This window comes from Panthera leo, chromosome E3 (genome assembly GCF_018350215.1).
Source record: "Panthera leo isolate Ple1 chromosome E3, P.leo_Ple1_pat1.1, whole genome shotgun sequence".
In the NCBI taxonomy this organism is placed as follows: Eukaryota; Metazoa; Chordata; class Mammalia; order Carnivora; family Felidae; genus Panthera; species Panthera leo.
The window spans coordinates 7,753,058-7,770,048 of NC_056694.1; the positions used below are offsets into that span (position 1 = coordinate 7,753,058).

A 16,991-nucleotide genomic window follows, 5' to 3' on the forward strand; every position below is an offset into this window, starting at 1 on the left:
ACCCTTGTTGCCCCTTCACTCCAGGGCTCTCTTCTTCTAAGGTACAGTTGGGACCATGGCCTTTTCGCTGGGCGTTCTTCACTCATTGTTGCTCCGCCAAGTCCAGAGCTGGCCTCACCCCTGCTTTACTAGCCTTTGCTCTGCCCCACTTCTCTCTCTTGGATGCTATCCTGCCAGCTGGGTGAGCTTGGAGAGAATTTAACCTTTGGAACTCTAGTTAATATTTGAGATCGAAATAGTAATGCCTGCCTCACAGAATAGTATTATGTAACATTAAAACATTAGGAAAAAGAGTCCAGTGGACTTTCCAGTAATCATTTACTCATTTACTTCAGAAATGCTCATTGAACACCCGCTGTGGGTCAGGCTGAACAGGACAGAAGTGCTCTCTGTGATTGGGGAGATTCTGCTCTGGGGAGGGGTGAGGGTCAGTGGATTGTGCAGGCAGTTCCCTACACAACCACTGAGTTCCAGTTGTGATAAGGCTAGTATGGGACTCTGATAGGCGGCCAATAAATGCCAGCCCTCCCCACCTCTATTCATTCTTTGTGATTCAGTTAGAGACACCACCATAAACTGCCTTTATGTGTCTTTTCATTGTTTAACTTGTCACAACAAACACAGTCTACTTTTATAACTTAAAGAGTCCAGTAAAATTTATAATGCCTAAATCCATGAAACTCTTTTAAAGAATGGGAAAATAGCAGCCCAGATATTACTTTCTTTTTGAAGTCTTTCTTGATAAGAAAGGCATAGGGGCTGTTCCCTCCCTCCTCACACCCCCCACCATGGTCGCTCCCACCTCCCTTACATGTGGACCTCCACTACCCCCACATTGCCCTGGAGGGCCAGGAGCCCCAGCGAGGACTGGTTTGGGGGGGCTGAGTGGCTGGCTATCCCCGGCGTCCAGCATGGTTCTGGCAGTCACAAGGAACTTCTCTTTGGATGATAGCCTGGACAAGGGTGGGGCAGAGCTGAGAAGTGGCTTTCCCAGGGGCACACAAGGTAGAGAGACTGAGGACTGCAGTAGCCTCTAGGTCAGATACAAAGGGGGCTTCAGAGGGGCGAGTGGATGAGGTGTCCTCAGAGGCAGGAGGACAGAGTGGCCAAGGCTCAAGGGAAGGATGAGAGGAAAGAGAAAGCGGCTCTGAGGTCCTATAGCCATGCCTGGGTTTACTCTAAGCCTTGCCACCCTCTGCTGTGTGTTGACCAGAGCCCCTGTGTGCTGCCTCTCTCTCTGATCCTCCTTATACCCATGACTCAAGGATGCCCTCCACCTTGGCAGCCTCCCCAGCTCAGGCCCTCTTCTCCCGTCATGCTGAATTAGGCAAAGTCTAACTTGGAGGCAAGAGCATTGGGCAAAACAAACATATCTATTGTCTTAAAAATAGCCAAGCAATCTTTTCAATCTTTCTCATTAATGTCAAATTCTAAAAGTCTTAGCCATTATTACACCTTTGACCTGAACTCATCCACCAGTGATTTGGTAGTGCTCTTCCCGAGATGATGGTCTGCAAAACCAAGGATCCAGAACTGTTGATGTGAATGACCCAACCTGACTAATTGTCCACTCCCCACTTACCCTGGATTCCAGTCCTTGTTCAGTTCCTGGACCCTCCCTATAATAGGGAGTGAAAATGGGGTATCTGGAATGGCAGAGGGTGGCCCTGCCCTGAAGGTTTCCATGGTCATTTCTGCCAGTGGCAAAGGTCCATCCTCACGAGAGGTGAGAAAGGCACAGTTCCAAGGCATCTTTGGGGAGGGAGGAGGAACTGACAGGAGGGACAAGAGGCTGCTTCTCCTGCCCTTTTGAGGAAGTCCCCTTATACAATCTTGTCGAATTCCTAAGACTCCCTAGCTTTATGGCATTATTGTCACAAAGATTCCTTCCATATTTGATCCTACTCATTTCATAGGCAGGACAAAGAGGAGACAGGATTATAGTCCCCCTTTATGTAGGAGAATAGAGTCTTACACATGTAATCACATGGTCTAAGTGGCGAAGAGATGTCAGAATGAGACCTCCAGTCCCAGGAGGCATTCCCAGCACTCTTACTATTAGACAACTATAGTTTATTGCATGGGCTGTGGGGCCAGGGAGGAGGAATGGCTCACCTGGGCTACAGGGTGGCCAGGTAAAAGTGATAGAGTGGCTAGCCCTTGAGTAAGTGTGTCTGGAGAGAAAGGACAGGCAGTGGGTGAATTATCCATGGCGATGTGCTTTAGCTCTCCTATTCTTCTTGGGTCTGTGAGAACTGTTAGGATAGAGTAGGGGGAGTCTCACATGTAAGAGATGGGGAAGAGATTTGTCAGACTAAGTATCAGCCAGATGACTTAAGGTGACTATGTGGTTTGCAAATCACAGAATGCGAGGAGCAAAAGAATGCGCATGGGGCATTTGTGTGCGTACAACTGTTCTTTCAAATTGATGCCAGAGTGCCCAACTAAATAAACATGTCCCAGAGTGCTTAGGGGAGAATGTGTAGGCAATTTTGGGCAAAATATACATATTTTTGGGGGGCAAACAGATTTGTCAAAATCCACAACCATACAACTACTAATCCAAGTCATAAATCACAATCAACATCCAGATCCTTATCTAGTGATACCTTTCCCTCTAGACAAACTAGTATATTCCAGAAAAGACAAAAGTTTTAGATAACCTTTGGTAAGGTGTCCAAATATATAGGTTCCCTGATACTTCTTATAAGTTGTCCTTCAGTATCATAGGTGGACCAGCTATCTGGAACAGATTGTCACTAAGATCGATTAGTGACAATTGTGAACAGATTGTCATACTCCTGCTGCCTCAGCACAGACAGATTTAGGCCTCACAGAAGGATCTACTCTGCACACAGGTACCCCTGATTTGTCCAAGAGTGCAGTTATCCCAGACAGAACCGTTACTAAAGAGGAGGGACTTTCTGCTTCCACATCAAAAACCACTGAATCCTTTACTACAAAGGATTATCACCAACAAACAACCACATCCTTTGCTGGGGGGTCCACATTCTACCCCCCCTCAGAGCTGTCCACACCAACATTTTCAACAACTCACACCTCCTACAGCACAGATAATGCAAGTCCTGCCTCCGAATCCAGCATCAGTGAGCTCTCTACCCTCACTGTGGTCACTGAACGAACAGACCCAACTCTCACAGGTGACACAACTGTCCACACCTCTGTGTCAGATTCATCTGAGACCGCAGTATCACCTGAGGTTTCTCATGTCACAGGCGCTGGGAGTTCTGTAGCTCCATGGAGTCCTGGAGAGGCATCCATCAGCCCAGCTGTCTCAGGACCAACCGCCACTGCCGTCACCCAGATATCCACAGACCACAGCACCATCTCTGATTCCTCTAAACCCACGGACTCATCTGTAACCACCTTTACCAGAGAATATGGAAGTCCTGAGCCCACCTCAAATCCCAGTGATGCCTTTTCTACTTCCAGTAGTTTTGGCCAAACCACCATGTTCTTTCCAGTGGCTTCCACAGTCTCCTCGACCCTCTCTGATTCATCAAATCCTACATTTTCACCAGACACCCCCCATACCACTGACAAGGAAAGTCCTTCATCCTCTCTGGGTCCAGGTCCATCACCCACCAGCACTCAGGTCTCTGGACAAACAGCCACGCCTTTCACTAAAGAGACAGCTGCCTACACACACATTTCAGATTTATCAACAACACCGGCTTCTGGTGAAACGTCCTACACCCAGGATGATGAAGGGACCACGTCCCGTTCGACTCCTGGCCTGCTGTCTTCCAACCCTGGGATTTCAGGACAGACAAACACAGGCCTGACCGAGGGGCCTTCTGTCTATACAGACACACCTAATGGGTCCAAACCTACCAGTACCTCGGACAGCACAGTTACCAAGGAGGATGGAAGTTCTGCTTCCACATCTGGGCCTGCTGAATCATTTACCACTTCTGGTGTTGATCCACACACAGGCACAACTTTACCTCCAAGATCCCCTCCTTACACCACCACCTCAGAGGTGTCTGCACCCACAGTTTCGACTCACTCTTCCTACAGCACGGATGAGGCAAGTGCTACTTCTCAGTCAAGCTCTAGTGATTTATTTACCACCAGTGTGCTCTCTGAACAATCAGCCAGGACTCTCACAGAGAAGCCAACTGTCCACACCATTTCTGATTCATCTGAATCAACAGCTTCTTCCTACAGCCTCAGAACCCCAGACCTTGGCAGTTCTGCAGCACCCTCGAGTCCTGGAGAATTCTCTTCCAGCCCAGTTGGCTCACGACTGACTGCATCTACAGTCACCCAGCCACCCACAGAGCACAGCACCGTGTCTGATTCTTCTCAACTTCCGGACTCATCAGCAACCACTTATACCAAGGATGAAGAAAGTCGTGTGTCTACATCAGGTCCCACTGAATCTTTAACCACAGGGTCTTCCTATAGTACAGGTTCTTCAACTCCGTCAGACCATGAAGGATTTCCCACCGCTTCCCTGACCACTGAACACAGCGCTACAACTTTTACTGGATTGCCCTCTGTCTTTACAACTATGCCTGATTTGTCTGAAACGGCCGTTTCATCTGGAACCTTCTATACCAGGGATGATGGAAGTGCAATGTCCCCTTCCAATTCTGGCCATCTGTCTAGCACCCTCTCTGCCTCAGCACACAAAACCACAGGCCTCGTGAAAGGATCCAGCATGGTTACAGGTACCACTCATTCGTCAGAACCTACAGTTATCTCAGAAAGCACTGTTACCAAAGAGGATGGGCTTTCTGCTTCCACATCAAAACCCACTGAATCCTTTACTACAAAGGATTATCACCAACAAACAACCACATCCTTTGCTGGGGGATCCACTTTCTACCCTCCCTCAGAGCTGTCCACACCAACATTTTCAACAACTCACACCTCCTACAGCACAGATAATGCAAGTCCTGCCTCCGAATCCAGCATCAGTGAGCTCTCTACCCTCACTGTGGTCACTGAACGAACAGACCCAACTCTCACAGGTGACACAACCGTCCACACCTCTGTGTCAGATTCATCTGAGACCGCAGTATCACCTGAGGTTTCTCATGTCACAGGCGCTGGGAGTTCTGTAGCTCCATGGAGTCCTGGAGAGGCATCCATCAGCCCAGCTGTCTCAGGACCAACCGCCACTGCCGTCACCCAGATATCCACAGACCACAGCACCATCTCTGATTCCTCTAAACCCACGGACTCATCTGTAACCACCTTTACCAGAGAATATGGAAGTCCTGAGCCCACCTCAAATCCCAGTGATGCCTTTTCTACTTCCAGTAGTTTTGGCCAAACCACCATGTTCTTTCCAGTGGCTTCCACAGTCTCCTCGACCCTCTCTGATTCATCAAATCCTACATTTTCACCAGACACCCCCCATACCACTGACAAGGAAAGTCCTTCATCCTCTCTGGGTCCAGGTCCATCACCCACCAGCACTCAGGTCTCTGGACAAACAGCCACGCCTTTCACTAAAGAGACAGCTGCCTACACACACATTTCAGATTTATCAACAACACCGGCTTCTGGTGAAACGTCCTACACCCAGGATGATGAAGGGACCACGTCCCGTTCGACTCCTGGCCTGCTGTCTTCCAACCCTGGGATTTCAGGACAGACAAACACAGGCCTGACCGAGGGGCCTTCTGTCTATACAGACACACCTAATGGGTCCAAACCTACCAGTACCTCGGACAGCACAGTTACCAAGGAGGATGGAAGTTCTGCTTCCACATCTGGGCCTGCTGAATCATTTACCACTTCTGGTGTTGATCCACACACAGGCACAACTTTACCTCCAAGATCCCCTCCTTACACCACCACCTCAGAGGTGTCTGCACCCACAGTTTCGACTCACTCTTCCTACAGCACGGATGAGGCAAGTGCTACTTCTCAGTCAAGTCCTAGTGATTTATTTACCACCAGTGTGCTCTCTGAACAATCAGCCAGGACTCTCACAGAGAAGCCAACTGTCCACACCATTTCTGATTCATCTGAATCAACAGCTTCTTCCTACAGCCTCAGAACCCCAGGCCTTGGCAGTTCTGCAGCACCCTCGAGTCCTGGAGAATTCTCTTCCAGCCCAGTTGGCTCACGACTGACTGCATCTACAGTCACCCAGCCACCCACAGAGCACAGCACCGTGTCTGATTCTTCTCAACTTCTGGACTCATCAGCAACCACTTATACCAAGGATGATGAAAGTCGTGTGTCTACAGCAGGTCCCACTGAATCTTTAACCACATCTCCTGGTTCTGGACCATCAGCCTCACCCACAGCTATGGAGTCTACTTTCTCCACAAGCATCTCAGAGTCGTCAAAATACACAGTGTCTTCCTATAGTACAGATTCTTCAACTCCATCAGACCATGAAGGATTTCCCACCGCTTCCCTGACCACTGGACACAGCGCTACAACTTTTACTGGATTGCCCTCTGTCTTTACAACTATGCCTGATTTGTCCAAAATGACCATTTCTTCTGAAACATCTTATACCAGTGGTGATGGAAGTGCTGTGTTCCCTTCCAGTCCTGCCCAGCCTTCTAGCATACTCTCTGCTTCAGCACAGACAACCACAGGCCTCATGGAGGGATCCAGCATGTATACAGGCACCCCTCATTCATCAAAATCTACAGTTATCTCGGACAGCACTGTTAGCAAGGAGGATGGACTTTCTGCTTCCACATCAAGAACTGCTGAATCCTTTACTACAAATGCTGATCACGGACAAATAACAACATCCTTTGTTATGGGGTCTGCTTTCTCCACCTCCCCCTCAGAGCTATCCACAACAATAGTTTCCACCCACTCTTCCTATCTCACAGATTCCGTTATACCCACAGATCCATTAACAACCATATTTACCAAGGATGATGGAAGTACTAGATCAACACTGAGTTCTAGTGAATTGTTTACCAGTTCTCAAAGTGATGTACAAACAACAGTGTCTTTTACTATGGAATCTGCCGTCTCCACAACTGTCTCCAATATGTCACATCCTACCGTTTCCCTCAGTACCTTCTTGACTACTGGCAAGGGAAGTTCTTCATCTCCTTTTGGTCCTAGTGCATCCTCTACATCCAGTCAGTCATCTGGACCAACAGCCACAACAGTCTCCTTTACAGAAGAGAGAACTCTCTACACAAACATTTCTGATATGTCCACACCAACCATTTCCTCCGAGACTACCTCTGTCCACGATGAAGGAAGTTCTACATCCTCCTCAAGTTCTAACATATCGTCTACCACCCCCACTGTCTCAGCAGAGACAACCACAGGCATCACAGTGAAATCCACTCTCTCTACAGGCACCCCCAATTTATCCAAATCTACAGATACTTTGGAGACTGTTGTTACCAAAGACAATGGTATTTCTTTTTCCTCATTAAATGTCATTGAATCCTCTACGACTTCTGGTGGTGATGCACACTCAAGCACATATTTTCCTCAAGGATCCACCTTCTATACAATCACCTCAGAGCTGCCCACACCATTATTTTCTACCCATCATTCTTACAGCACAGACAATGCAAGTCCTGCTTCTCCATCAATCCCCAGTGAACTCTCTACTCCCACTTGGATCTCTGAACAAAGTACTACAACTCTCACAGAGGAGCCAACAATCCATGCCACCATTTCAGAATCATCTGAATCAACAGTTTCTTTCTACAGCCCCCATCCCACAGGCACTAGGAGTTCTGCTACCCCATGGAGCCTTGGAGAGGCATCTACTAATCCAGCTGTCTCAGGAACAACTGCCAGTACGGTCCCCTTGAAATCCACAGGGCATAGCACAATCTTTGATTTTTCTCAACCCACAGACTCATCTGCAACCACTTTCAGCAAAGAGGATAGAAGTTCTATGTCCACATCTATCCCCGGCAAATCTTTTACCACCTCTGGTGGTGATGGACAAACAACTTTTCCTCCAGGATCCACATTCTATACAATAACCTCAAAGGTGTTGACACCAACATTTTCTTCCTACTCTTCCTATAGCACAGACAAAGCAAGTTCTGCTTCCCCATCAAGCCCCAGTGACCTCTCTAACCAGACTGTACTCTCTGAACAAACCACCATGACTCTTACAGAGGAGTCAACTGTCTACACCAGTGCTTCTGATTTGTCCCAATCTACTGTTTCCTCTGAAACCTCTTTTACCAGATTTGAAGGAAGTTCCTCTTCAGGTCCTGGCCAGCTCTCTACCACCTCTGGTGTCTCACAAGAGACATCCTCAAGCCTAAGTGATGGGTCTACTGTCTATACAGACACCCCTGATTTGTCCAAAACTACAGTAACCTCAGACACCACCCTTTCTAAAGAGAACATAAGTTCTGCTGCTACTTCAAATTCAGGCGAAACTTTTCTCACTACAGGTGGATATCAAGAAACACCCACATCCTTTACTATGGAATCAACTGTCTCCACAATCCTCTCAGATTTATCAAATCCAACAGTTCCACATGGTACCATCTATACTACTGAGAATGCAAGTTCTTCTTCCCCATCTGGTCCTGGTGAATTAATTTCCAGTCCTCTAGTCTCTGGGCAAACACCCACATCCCTTCCTGAAGCATCCACTGTCCACACAACCATGACTGATTTGTCTTACTCCACTGGTTCAGTGGTTACCTCCTCCACCAATGTCAATGGAAGTTTTACTTCCACATCAAGCCCCGGTGAATTATCCACTACCACCTTGGTCTCTGGACAAACAACCACACTTTTCACAGAAAAGCCAACCATCTACACCATTTCTGATTTGTTCAGTTCTACAGTTTCTGTTGACACCTCCTCTACCACTCCTAGTGGGGGTCCTGCACCCTCATCAGGTTCTGGCTTGTTGTCCTCCACTACCATCACAACCATCACTGAGGAATCGAGTGTCTTCACCACTACCACTTATTCCTCTAATACAATGGATTCATCTGATGCCCCCAATACCACTGAAGACCTTAGTGCATTATCTTCATCAAGGCCCATCCATTCCTTTTCACCCCCAGTCTCTGGACAAATGCTCACCACTTTGGGTGAGAATTTCACTCTTTTCATCACCAGCAGTGATTCTGCCAAACCAACGATTTCTACTTCAATCCCCTCTTCCACAGACAGCCCTAGTCCTGCATCCCCATCAGCTCTCACTTTCTCTTCTACAACTAGAGACATCTCCAGACCAACAGCCACCACCCTCAGAGGAGGATCTACTATTTTCCAAAGCAGCACAGGGTCACCAAACACAACAATATCATCTGACAGCTCCCAAACCACTACCTCTCATGCTTCTTCTTTAGCCTCAGCTCTTCCTAGCTTGTCCTCAAGGCCAGTCTCTGACTCTTCCTCAGCCGTTACAGCTTCCTCTGGTTTTTCTCCTCCTCTGTCCTCCACTTCACATGGCTCTACCTATGCTCCAGTCCTTGGGTTCAGTACGTCTTCAACTCTCCATCCCCTGTTCACTAGCAACCATACAACTGTGATGACGACCCAGTCTTCAGCTATGACACCAAGTAAGTCTTTTTGTACGTCACTCTGTGAACCTCTCCTGTCCATCTTCTCTCATCAACTAATCAGTTTTGACCTCGTTGTGGTCTTGTTTCATCCTTCCTGGGCCTTCTTGTTGTCAAAGCATGTCATCCACATGGGTGGATGTTGTCTTTTCTTTTTTCTTTTCTTTTCTTTTCTTTCCTTTTTCTTTTCTTTTCTTTTCTTTCCCTTTTCTTTTCTTTTCTTTTCTTTTCCTTGTAGGGCTCTTGCTTTCTTTGCTCATCTTCTTTCATTTCTTGTTTCCATCTTCCCCATTGTCCCTCCTCATTTCCCTCCCCCCCACCTCCCCTGGAGCTTAAGATGGTGGCAGTGGTTCTCATCCTCCTCTTTCAGTACAATGTCTAAATGATGGGACCTGGAATGGGAGATAGTATTTTTTGTCCCTTGGGCTTCCATGGTGACCGCTGTGAATTCTACCCCTTCACAGGCCAGTGCCAGAATGGGACCATCTGGAATGGAAAAGAGTGTGTCTGTGCCCAAGGCTTCTTCGGTTACCAATGCAAGTCCCTTGTGGACTCCTTCTTCCTAGGTAATAAACTTTTCTGAGACCTTCAGATTGTCCCCACATTCCTTAACCACTTAAATAGGAGGGTAACATTGAAAGGACTATCTCCTACCACTGCCTCATTGTGCAGGTAGAGGAGAAAATATGACCTTTGCCTGGGTCTAAATGCAGGTAGAGCATGGGCCTTCTGACTCCTCCTCCCGGGCTCTTTTCACTGGCCCATCTGCCCCTCTCATCGGGATGTTTCTATTCCAACCCTTTCTGGAGACTTCCACTTAGCTCTGTCTCTCTGGGTCATGATCCTGGCCACTAGTTCCTTGTAGTGTTCAGAGATAAGGGGCAAAAGTTTCAGTGACTCCTACTTGTCTCTTGAATTTCCATCCACCTGCCTACCCACTTTCTTTGCCTCCATGAGAACAGCAGGAGGAAATTAATCCCAGAAGACATTACTGAGAGGTTGCTGTCTCATGTATAATCTGATCTGTTCCCACAGAAATCCCAGAAATAATCAATGCCACTTTAGGTGTGACAGTGAAAGTGACTAACAAGAATTTCACAAAAGATCTGAATAACATATCCTCCCCAGAATACTGGAATTTCACTCAACTATTCAAGAGTCAGGTAAGAGTAGGGAAATCTCAGATCCTCCAAAGTGGATGTCCAATGTTATTGGGGATACAGGGGCTCATTCTGACTGACTTTGGAGTTTTTCAGCTCATAGATCCCTTCAGTCTTCCCAAGTCCTGAGAGGGGGGCCTCTGAGAGCCCCTTCCTTGAACACCACCTCACCCACATTCCTTTCCTTCTTTCCTATGGGTTAATCCATGGGTTCCCTGTGGGAAGGGGGCCCTGGGGATGCCTCTGAGACAGGGAACAGGGGCTGCTGCATCCCCCATTCGTGTATGAACTTGGCTGCCTCATTTCTTTCAGATGGATAAAGCTTACATGGGCAAAGACTTTCCCCAGTACAGAGGCGTGATCATTAGGAGACTGTTGTGAGTATGTGAGGGGTGCAGGAAGCCCCTTCTCTCTGCTCTCTTGTCTTCTCCTGTCTTGAATGAGTATCAGTACCTGGCTGGACCAGATAGGCCCCCAGCCCACGGGCAACACCAGAAGGCTCTGAGCCATTCATTTATACATTCATTCATCCTTCATCAATTCTGCAAACTTGTATTGAAAGCCTACGCTGTGTTAGGTGCAGGGAATACAGTGGTCCTGGTCTTCATGGAGTAAAGAGTGGCAGAACACAGCAAAATGGCTGTGCAATCTGGTTAGAGTTAATGGTAAGAGACACACAGGGTGCAATGGGAGAGGTCTCAAATACAAGCTGGGTGAGGTGGAGGGAAATCTTTCTGGAAGAAGTGACAGCTTTAAGCTGAGGCTTAAAGCATGAAGAGGAATGAGCCAGGTAAAGGGAATTGATGAAGGATGGCTCAGTCTCACCCAGAAGTGAGAAAGAGGAGGGCAGATTCCAGGAACATAAAGAATAGTTACTACTTGAGGGCAAAAGGGTCATGGTGGGAGAGGAGGTGGAAAGATGACCCATACCAAGTTACTTAGTCTTTAAGTATCAGCAGTTTTGGCCCACGTGGGAAAATATCTGATTGGCACTGCAGACAGCTCAGTCTGACTGCAGGACTGAGAATGGGTGGACAGGGGATGGAGATTAGAGTGGCCTGGATCAGAGAGGTGACAGTGCAGAAGAAAAATTGTCTAGTGTGAAAGATCTTTAAGAAGCAGGACCAGCAGATCATGAGGATTTGATGGGTGTTTGGAGAGGAGGAATAACACCAGATTTCTGGGCTGCTGGCAATGTAGAGTGCCCTTTGATGAGATAAGGAAGGTAAGGAGGAGGAGGATGGGGAAGAAGATGAAGAGTGGGCTATGTGGAGTCTCAAGTGCCTGGGACCCAGCCACATTGAGTGGTTGAGTAATGGAACAGTGTGTGGTGGATAGAAAGTGTCTGCAGCGGAGACACTGGTGTTGGTTTTCCTGGATAGAAGTTGCTGGAAGCCCTGGGACTGGATAGAAGTTGCTGGAAGCCCTGGGAGTAGACCAGATGGCCTGGGAATCATTATAGCATAGGAGTGAACATTTCCCAGGAAAGAATCATGAGAAGCACCAGCATCTAAGGGATAGACAGGAGAAGCAGAGCCCCCAAAGGAAAGTGGAAAGAAGGAGACAGAAGGGAAGGTGGGAAGGGAGCCTGGAAGGGGTCTTCTCCCAGCAAGGAAAGAGGGAGATCTATACTGTCAAATGCCCATGGGGTTCCATGCCTCAGCATCCTCTACTCCATCTTGACCTCCTGCCCAGTACCAGTGCTTGTTTCAGTCTCCATTTTGGCACAAGTTTTTGTTGTTTTAAGTACTCCTGGCTCCTGGTCCTGACTTCTCTGTCACAATGTCTGTGACTGGTGACAGACCTTGTCTCAAGATCTCTCAGTGCCCCATTGGCCTTCTAACAAGGAGCTTCTGGGTTGGAATCTTATATTTCTAAAGTGACCTCATGTTTCTTCATTTCTAAAAGCATGCTTGTTTGGTTTTCAAAATAAAATCCAACAGCCTCCATTTAAAAATTTTTTAATTTTAAGTATTTTTTACTGTGGTGAAATGCACATAACAAAAGGTGGCCATTAATCATTAAATTAATCATTTTAAGTGTATGGTTTAGTGTCATTAAGTACATTCACATTGTTGTGCAACCAGCATCATGGTCCATCTCCAGAACTTTTCCGTCTTCCCAAACTGAAACTCTGTACCCTTTATTTTATTTTTTTAAGTTTGTTTGTTTGTTTTGAAGGGGGGTAGAGAGAGAGAGAGAGAGAGAGAAAGAGAGAGAATCCCAAGCTGGCTCCACGCTATCAGCGCAGAGCCTGACTTGGGGCTGCATCCCACAAACCAAACCATGAGATCATGACCTGAGCCAAAATCAAGAGCCAGATGTCCAACTGACTGAGCCACACAGACATCCAACTCTGTACCTTTTAAACAATAACTCTCAATTCTCCCTCATCCCACCTCGGGCAACCTCCTTTCTACTTTCTGTCTCTATGAATTGGATTACTCTAGGGACTTCATATTAGTACTCATGTAAATACTCATACACTATTTGTCCTTTTGTGACTGGCTATTTCACTTAGCACAATGTCCTCAAGGTTCATCCATGTTGCAGCAGATGTCAAAAATTTCTTCTTTTGTAAGATTGAAAAACATTTCATAGTACTGTGTACCACATCTTGTTTATCCATTCATCCATCAATGGACAGTTCTTAGTTTGCTTCTTTTTAGCTATTGTGAATAATGCTGCTACAAACATGGGTGTATGAATATATCTTCAAATCCCTGCTTTCAATTTTTTGGGATAAATACCCAGAAGTGGAATTGCTGGGTCATATGGTAATTCCATTTTTAATTTTTTGAGGAGCTGCCATACTATTTTCCACAATGGCTGCACCATTTGATCCTCCCTCCAACAGTCACAATGGTTCAATTCCACCATGTCTTCACCCAAGAGCTTCCAGTTTTAAGAATGGATTTCACCCAATGGCATTTATTGTGATCACTGATATTTTGGAATCTTAGGTCATTTTACTCTGCAGCTTCCCTCTAGGATGCTAACTGTTGGAGGGAACAGTCTCTAGTCTGTCCTGCCTCTGGGTCACATAGTTAATTGTGTTTCATCACCCCTCTGGCTTTGTGGGCCCCACTTTCTGGGAGGGTGGGCGACATAGGGTGACTGATGAATCACCAACTCCTGGTTTTAGCAATGGCAGTGTCGTGGTGGAACATGACGTCATCATGGAGGCAAACTACACTTCAGAGTTTGACAAACTATTTGCAAACCTCTCTAAACTCATAAAGGTCAAGATTATGAATGAGACCAAAAGGCTATCTGGTGATTCTGAAGAGTGCAGAGGTAGGCTCTCCTAAAACCCCTTGACGTTGGTGGGGAAAGGGTAGGAATGCCTCAGCCTCCCCTCACCCCATGTCTCTCCTCCTTTCTGGAACTCCAGAGACCTCCCTATAGGGATCCAGAAGCCAGGCCCCATTTCCCCAGACTCCAAAGTGCCCCCAACATCTCCCTGTCGTGGGCTCAGATTGTCATCAGCCCTAATGATCCCATCTGAGCCTGCTTACTGGCCCAGCTGCATCTAGGGATGGGCCATGACCCTAGTAGGGCAGAGGGAAGTGTTTTTGTTTTGTTCTTTCCCACCATGCTTGGCAGCCTCCTCACATCTGTGCTTCAGTGAGGAAGCCACCATCGTGAGCGAGAACGTGATGCTGGGGTTTGACTTGAAGGGTAAGCATCTCTGCAGAGTGGTAGGTGTTGGGGGGACAGGGTGTGGGCAGTAAACATGAGGGCTGGTGGCGCTTTAACCAGGCTGTCTACCCTTCCCCACCCCCCACCCCCCAGAGCAATGCACTCAGAAGGCTGCGAAGGACTATGCCCAGTTCTACTTTGTGGATGAGCTGGATGGGAAGCTGGCCTGTGTGACCAAATGCACCTCGGGGACGAAGCTGCAACTGAACTGTAATGAGGGAGAATGCCAGCTGCAACGCAGTGGCCCCCGCTGCCTGTGAGTGTCCAGCCCCTCTAAGGCCAGTGCCCACTCTCTCTAGTGGTAGGACCACACCCTCCACCATAGTTATGGGGCAGGGGTCAGGGTAGGGGGGGACGCAGAAGGAGTTGGGCACAGCTTACAAGACACATCCTTCCCCACCCATCCCTCTTTCTTCTATCCAGGTGTCCCTTCACCCCCCCACCCCCACCAGAGGTGGGGGAGGTGCAGGTTATAGATGTGGGCATTCTAGGAGTGAGCAAGCCCCCTCCTGAGAAAGTTCGAGTCACCAATTCCCAAATCTATATCTATAGATCTCTATCTTTCACTTTCCTTTCAATATCCCAGCTACAGTGCCATTATATCACTCCTAGCTATATATAGCTGGGGCATTAAGCTCAGGAGAGCATACATTAAAGCATAAAATATAAAAATGGTAACAGGTCAGTCAAGGTGCCAGCTAGAGATTAGATGAGTGGGCACGATGTGTCTAGGACAAGGCATCTGACACTCAGATTCTGAATCCTGTTCTGCAATACTGAATCCCCATCTCCTCTCTGCCCCTTAGTCTTGGGGAGCTTCCTAACCTGGGTCCCTCCTAACCAGTGCCTGCCCTTCCTTGGAGGGAGAGCCGGCTTCCTGTGCTTTGGCATTGATTTTTTTCTTTTGCAAGATTGGGTGTGAGGGATGTTGGTGGACTGGCCTGAGCTTGCGTGTGTCTTCAGATGCCCAACCTCGGACACACACTGGTACTGGGGAGAGACGTGTGCATTGAGCACCAGCAAGAGCCTGGTGTACGGGAGTGTGGGGGCCGTGGGAGCACTGCTGGTGGTCATGGTGGTGATCCTGACTGTCTTCCTTGGTCGATCCCAGAGAAAACTGCACAGGTGAGCTTATGGATTCGGGCCCAGGGAAAGGGGGCCACAAGACCCCAAGGCTCTCCTCCTTCCCCTCAGCGTTTGGAAGTCTGCTGGGGACCCAGCCCCACTCAGTTCTGGTTAACAGCACAGGGCAGCCCGCGGATCTGATCTGTTTGGCAGAGAGATGCGACCAAACACTTGTGTCCTGAAATTGGATTATGTGATGACATTACCTGGTGTTATCACTTTGGCTGCCACAGGGCACCCCTGGGGATGAGCTCTCCGGCATTGCTTTCCCAGCAGTAAAATGGGGGAGGGGGAATCTACCCTGAGATGGTTGAGAAGCACAGGGCAGAGCACCTCCGGCAGCCAGAGGGGGGTTCCTCTGATTCTGGTCCATTGGTCCCATCTCACCGATAATGGAACTCCCGTGGAAGGGAGGAGGGGGAAGGGCAGGCCTTGGAGATGTTTTGTTTTCTGCCACCACCCTGGGGGCAGGCCCCTCCCTGACCCAGGGCTTGGCAGTGACAGCCCTTTCCAGAAGCCAAAGGTCAGGGCCCTCTAAGCTCCCTCCACCCCCCTGCCACCAGCTGCTCAGGGTGTTTCTGTTGGCAGGCAAGAATACAATTTGTGGCAAGGAGAAGATCTTCCTGGCGGCTTCCAGAACACAGGCATCTGGGAAGGTACTTCTCACCAGAGGCGAGGGTGGGGGCAAAGCTGGTGGGTGGAGATAGGCCGAGAAGGCATCACAGCCAGACACGATGTGGCTGTGGGGGCTGCGTGGGTCCTGCCAGCTGGTTTTACAGGTGCTGCGCCCCTGGGCTAGGCCAGTTTCTCTGCAGCCTCCTGACCCCTGAGCCCCCATGTGGTCCTTGCCGACCCTCGTCTTTTCTCTGCTCCTCCTCGTGCCCACCCTTTCCCTCCCCCATGCCTTTGCAAGTACTGCACCTCTGTCTGGAAGGTTCCTCGGGCTCTGCAAGTCACAATCCCACTCTGTCTCCCACTCTGGTTCAAACACTGCCTCTCCATGGAGCATCCTGTGTGTTCGGGCTCTTCTGATTCCCAGCTGCCGTGGAAAGCCACCATGTCCCGCAAGCCACCATGTCCCGTGGTGCAGGGAGATGAAGAATCTCTAGCCACCACCATCCCTGCCCCTGGGCAAGTCCTGCCCTCCCAGTTCCTCCAGACAAACAATGGGGAGGGGCTACAGGTGGTGGAGAGCAGCCGGATCCTGCCCCCAGAGACCACCCCCTGTGAGAGTCTCAGATGTACTCACAGTTGGTGGGAGGACAGGGCCATGCCGTGGGCTCCAGGGGCACAGAAATCTGCCCGGTCCAGCCAGGGCAGGGCAGGATCAGAAGACTGCAGAAGCGCCCTCACCTGAGCCAGTCTGCAGGCTGGGCAGTGCTGCGGGCTGGTTCATAAGCTGTGTGCTTCCTGCTTCCAGGAACACAGATACCAGTGAGGTCGTGGAGATCTCTGTGGGCCGTGATGGAGGGACCCACTGGAGGGGCTT

General features: G+C 48.7%; 2 protein-coding genes across 2 annotated transcripts; both read left to right on the plus strand.

Annotated features, from left to right (window-relative positions):
• Positions 1-911: 911 nt before the first annotated feature.
• Positions 912-10,098, plus strand: LOC122210284 (serine-rich adhesin for platelets-like). The gene is made up of 3 exons (XM_042922908.1): positions 912-963; positions 2,790-9,650; positions 9,980-10,098. Exons 1-3 carry the CDS (start codon positions 912-914, stop codon positions 10,096-10,098), a joined length of 7,032 nt encoding a protein of 2,343 aa, XP_042778842.1.
• A 224-nt stretch (positions 10,099-10,322) lies between these two features.
• MUC12 (mucin 12, cell surface associated) lies at positions 10,323-16,445 on the plus strand. The gene is made up of 7 exons (XM_042922278.1): positions 10,323-10,678; positions 10,988-11,052; positions 13,821-13,972; positions 14,282-14,356; positions 14,471-14,633; positions 15,341-15,502; positions 16,091-16,445. Exons 2-7 carry the CDS (start codon positions 10,988-10,990, stop codon positions 16,299-16,301), a joined length of 828 nt encoding a protein of 275 aa, XP_042778212.1. The 5' UTR covers positions 10,323-10,678; the 3' UTR covers positions 16,302-16,445.
• The last annotated feature ends 546 nt before the right edge of the window (positions 16,446-16,991 follow it).

Excerpts from the sequence above, each read along its gene's own strand:
- LOC122210284 (XM_042922908.1), top strand. The coding sequence starts at position 912 with ATGGTTCTGGCAGTCACAAGGAACTTCTCTTTGGATGATAGCCTGGAC. Across the intron at positions 964-2,789 it reads GGATGATAGCCTGGACAAGG|ATTGTCATACTCCTGCTGCC; the intron begins GTGGGGCAGAGC and ends AATTGTGAACAG. Across the intron at positions 9,651-9,979 it reads AAAGCATGTCATCCACATGG|GCCAGTGCCAGAATGGGACC; the intron begins GTGGATGTTGTC and ends ACCCCTTCACAG.
- MUC12 (XM_042922278.1), top strand. The coding sequence starts at position 10,988 with ATGGATAAAGCTTACATGGGCAAAGACTTTCCCCAGTACAGAGGCGTG. Across the intron at positions 14,634-15,340 it reads CGCAGTGGCCCCCGCTGCCT|ATGCCCAACCTCGGACACAC; the intron begins GTGAGTGTCCAG and ends GTGTGTCTTCAG. Across the intron at positions 15,503-16,090 it reads TCCCAGAGAAAACTGCACAG|GCAAGAATACAATTTGTGGC; the intron begins GTGAGCTTATGG and ends TTCTGTTGGCAG.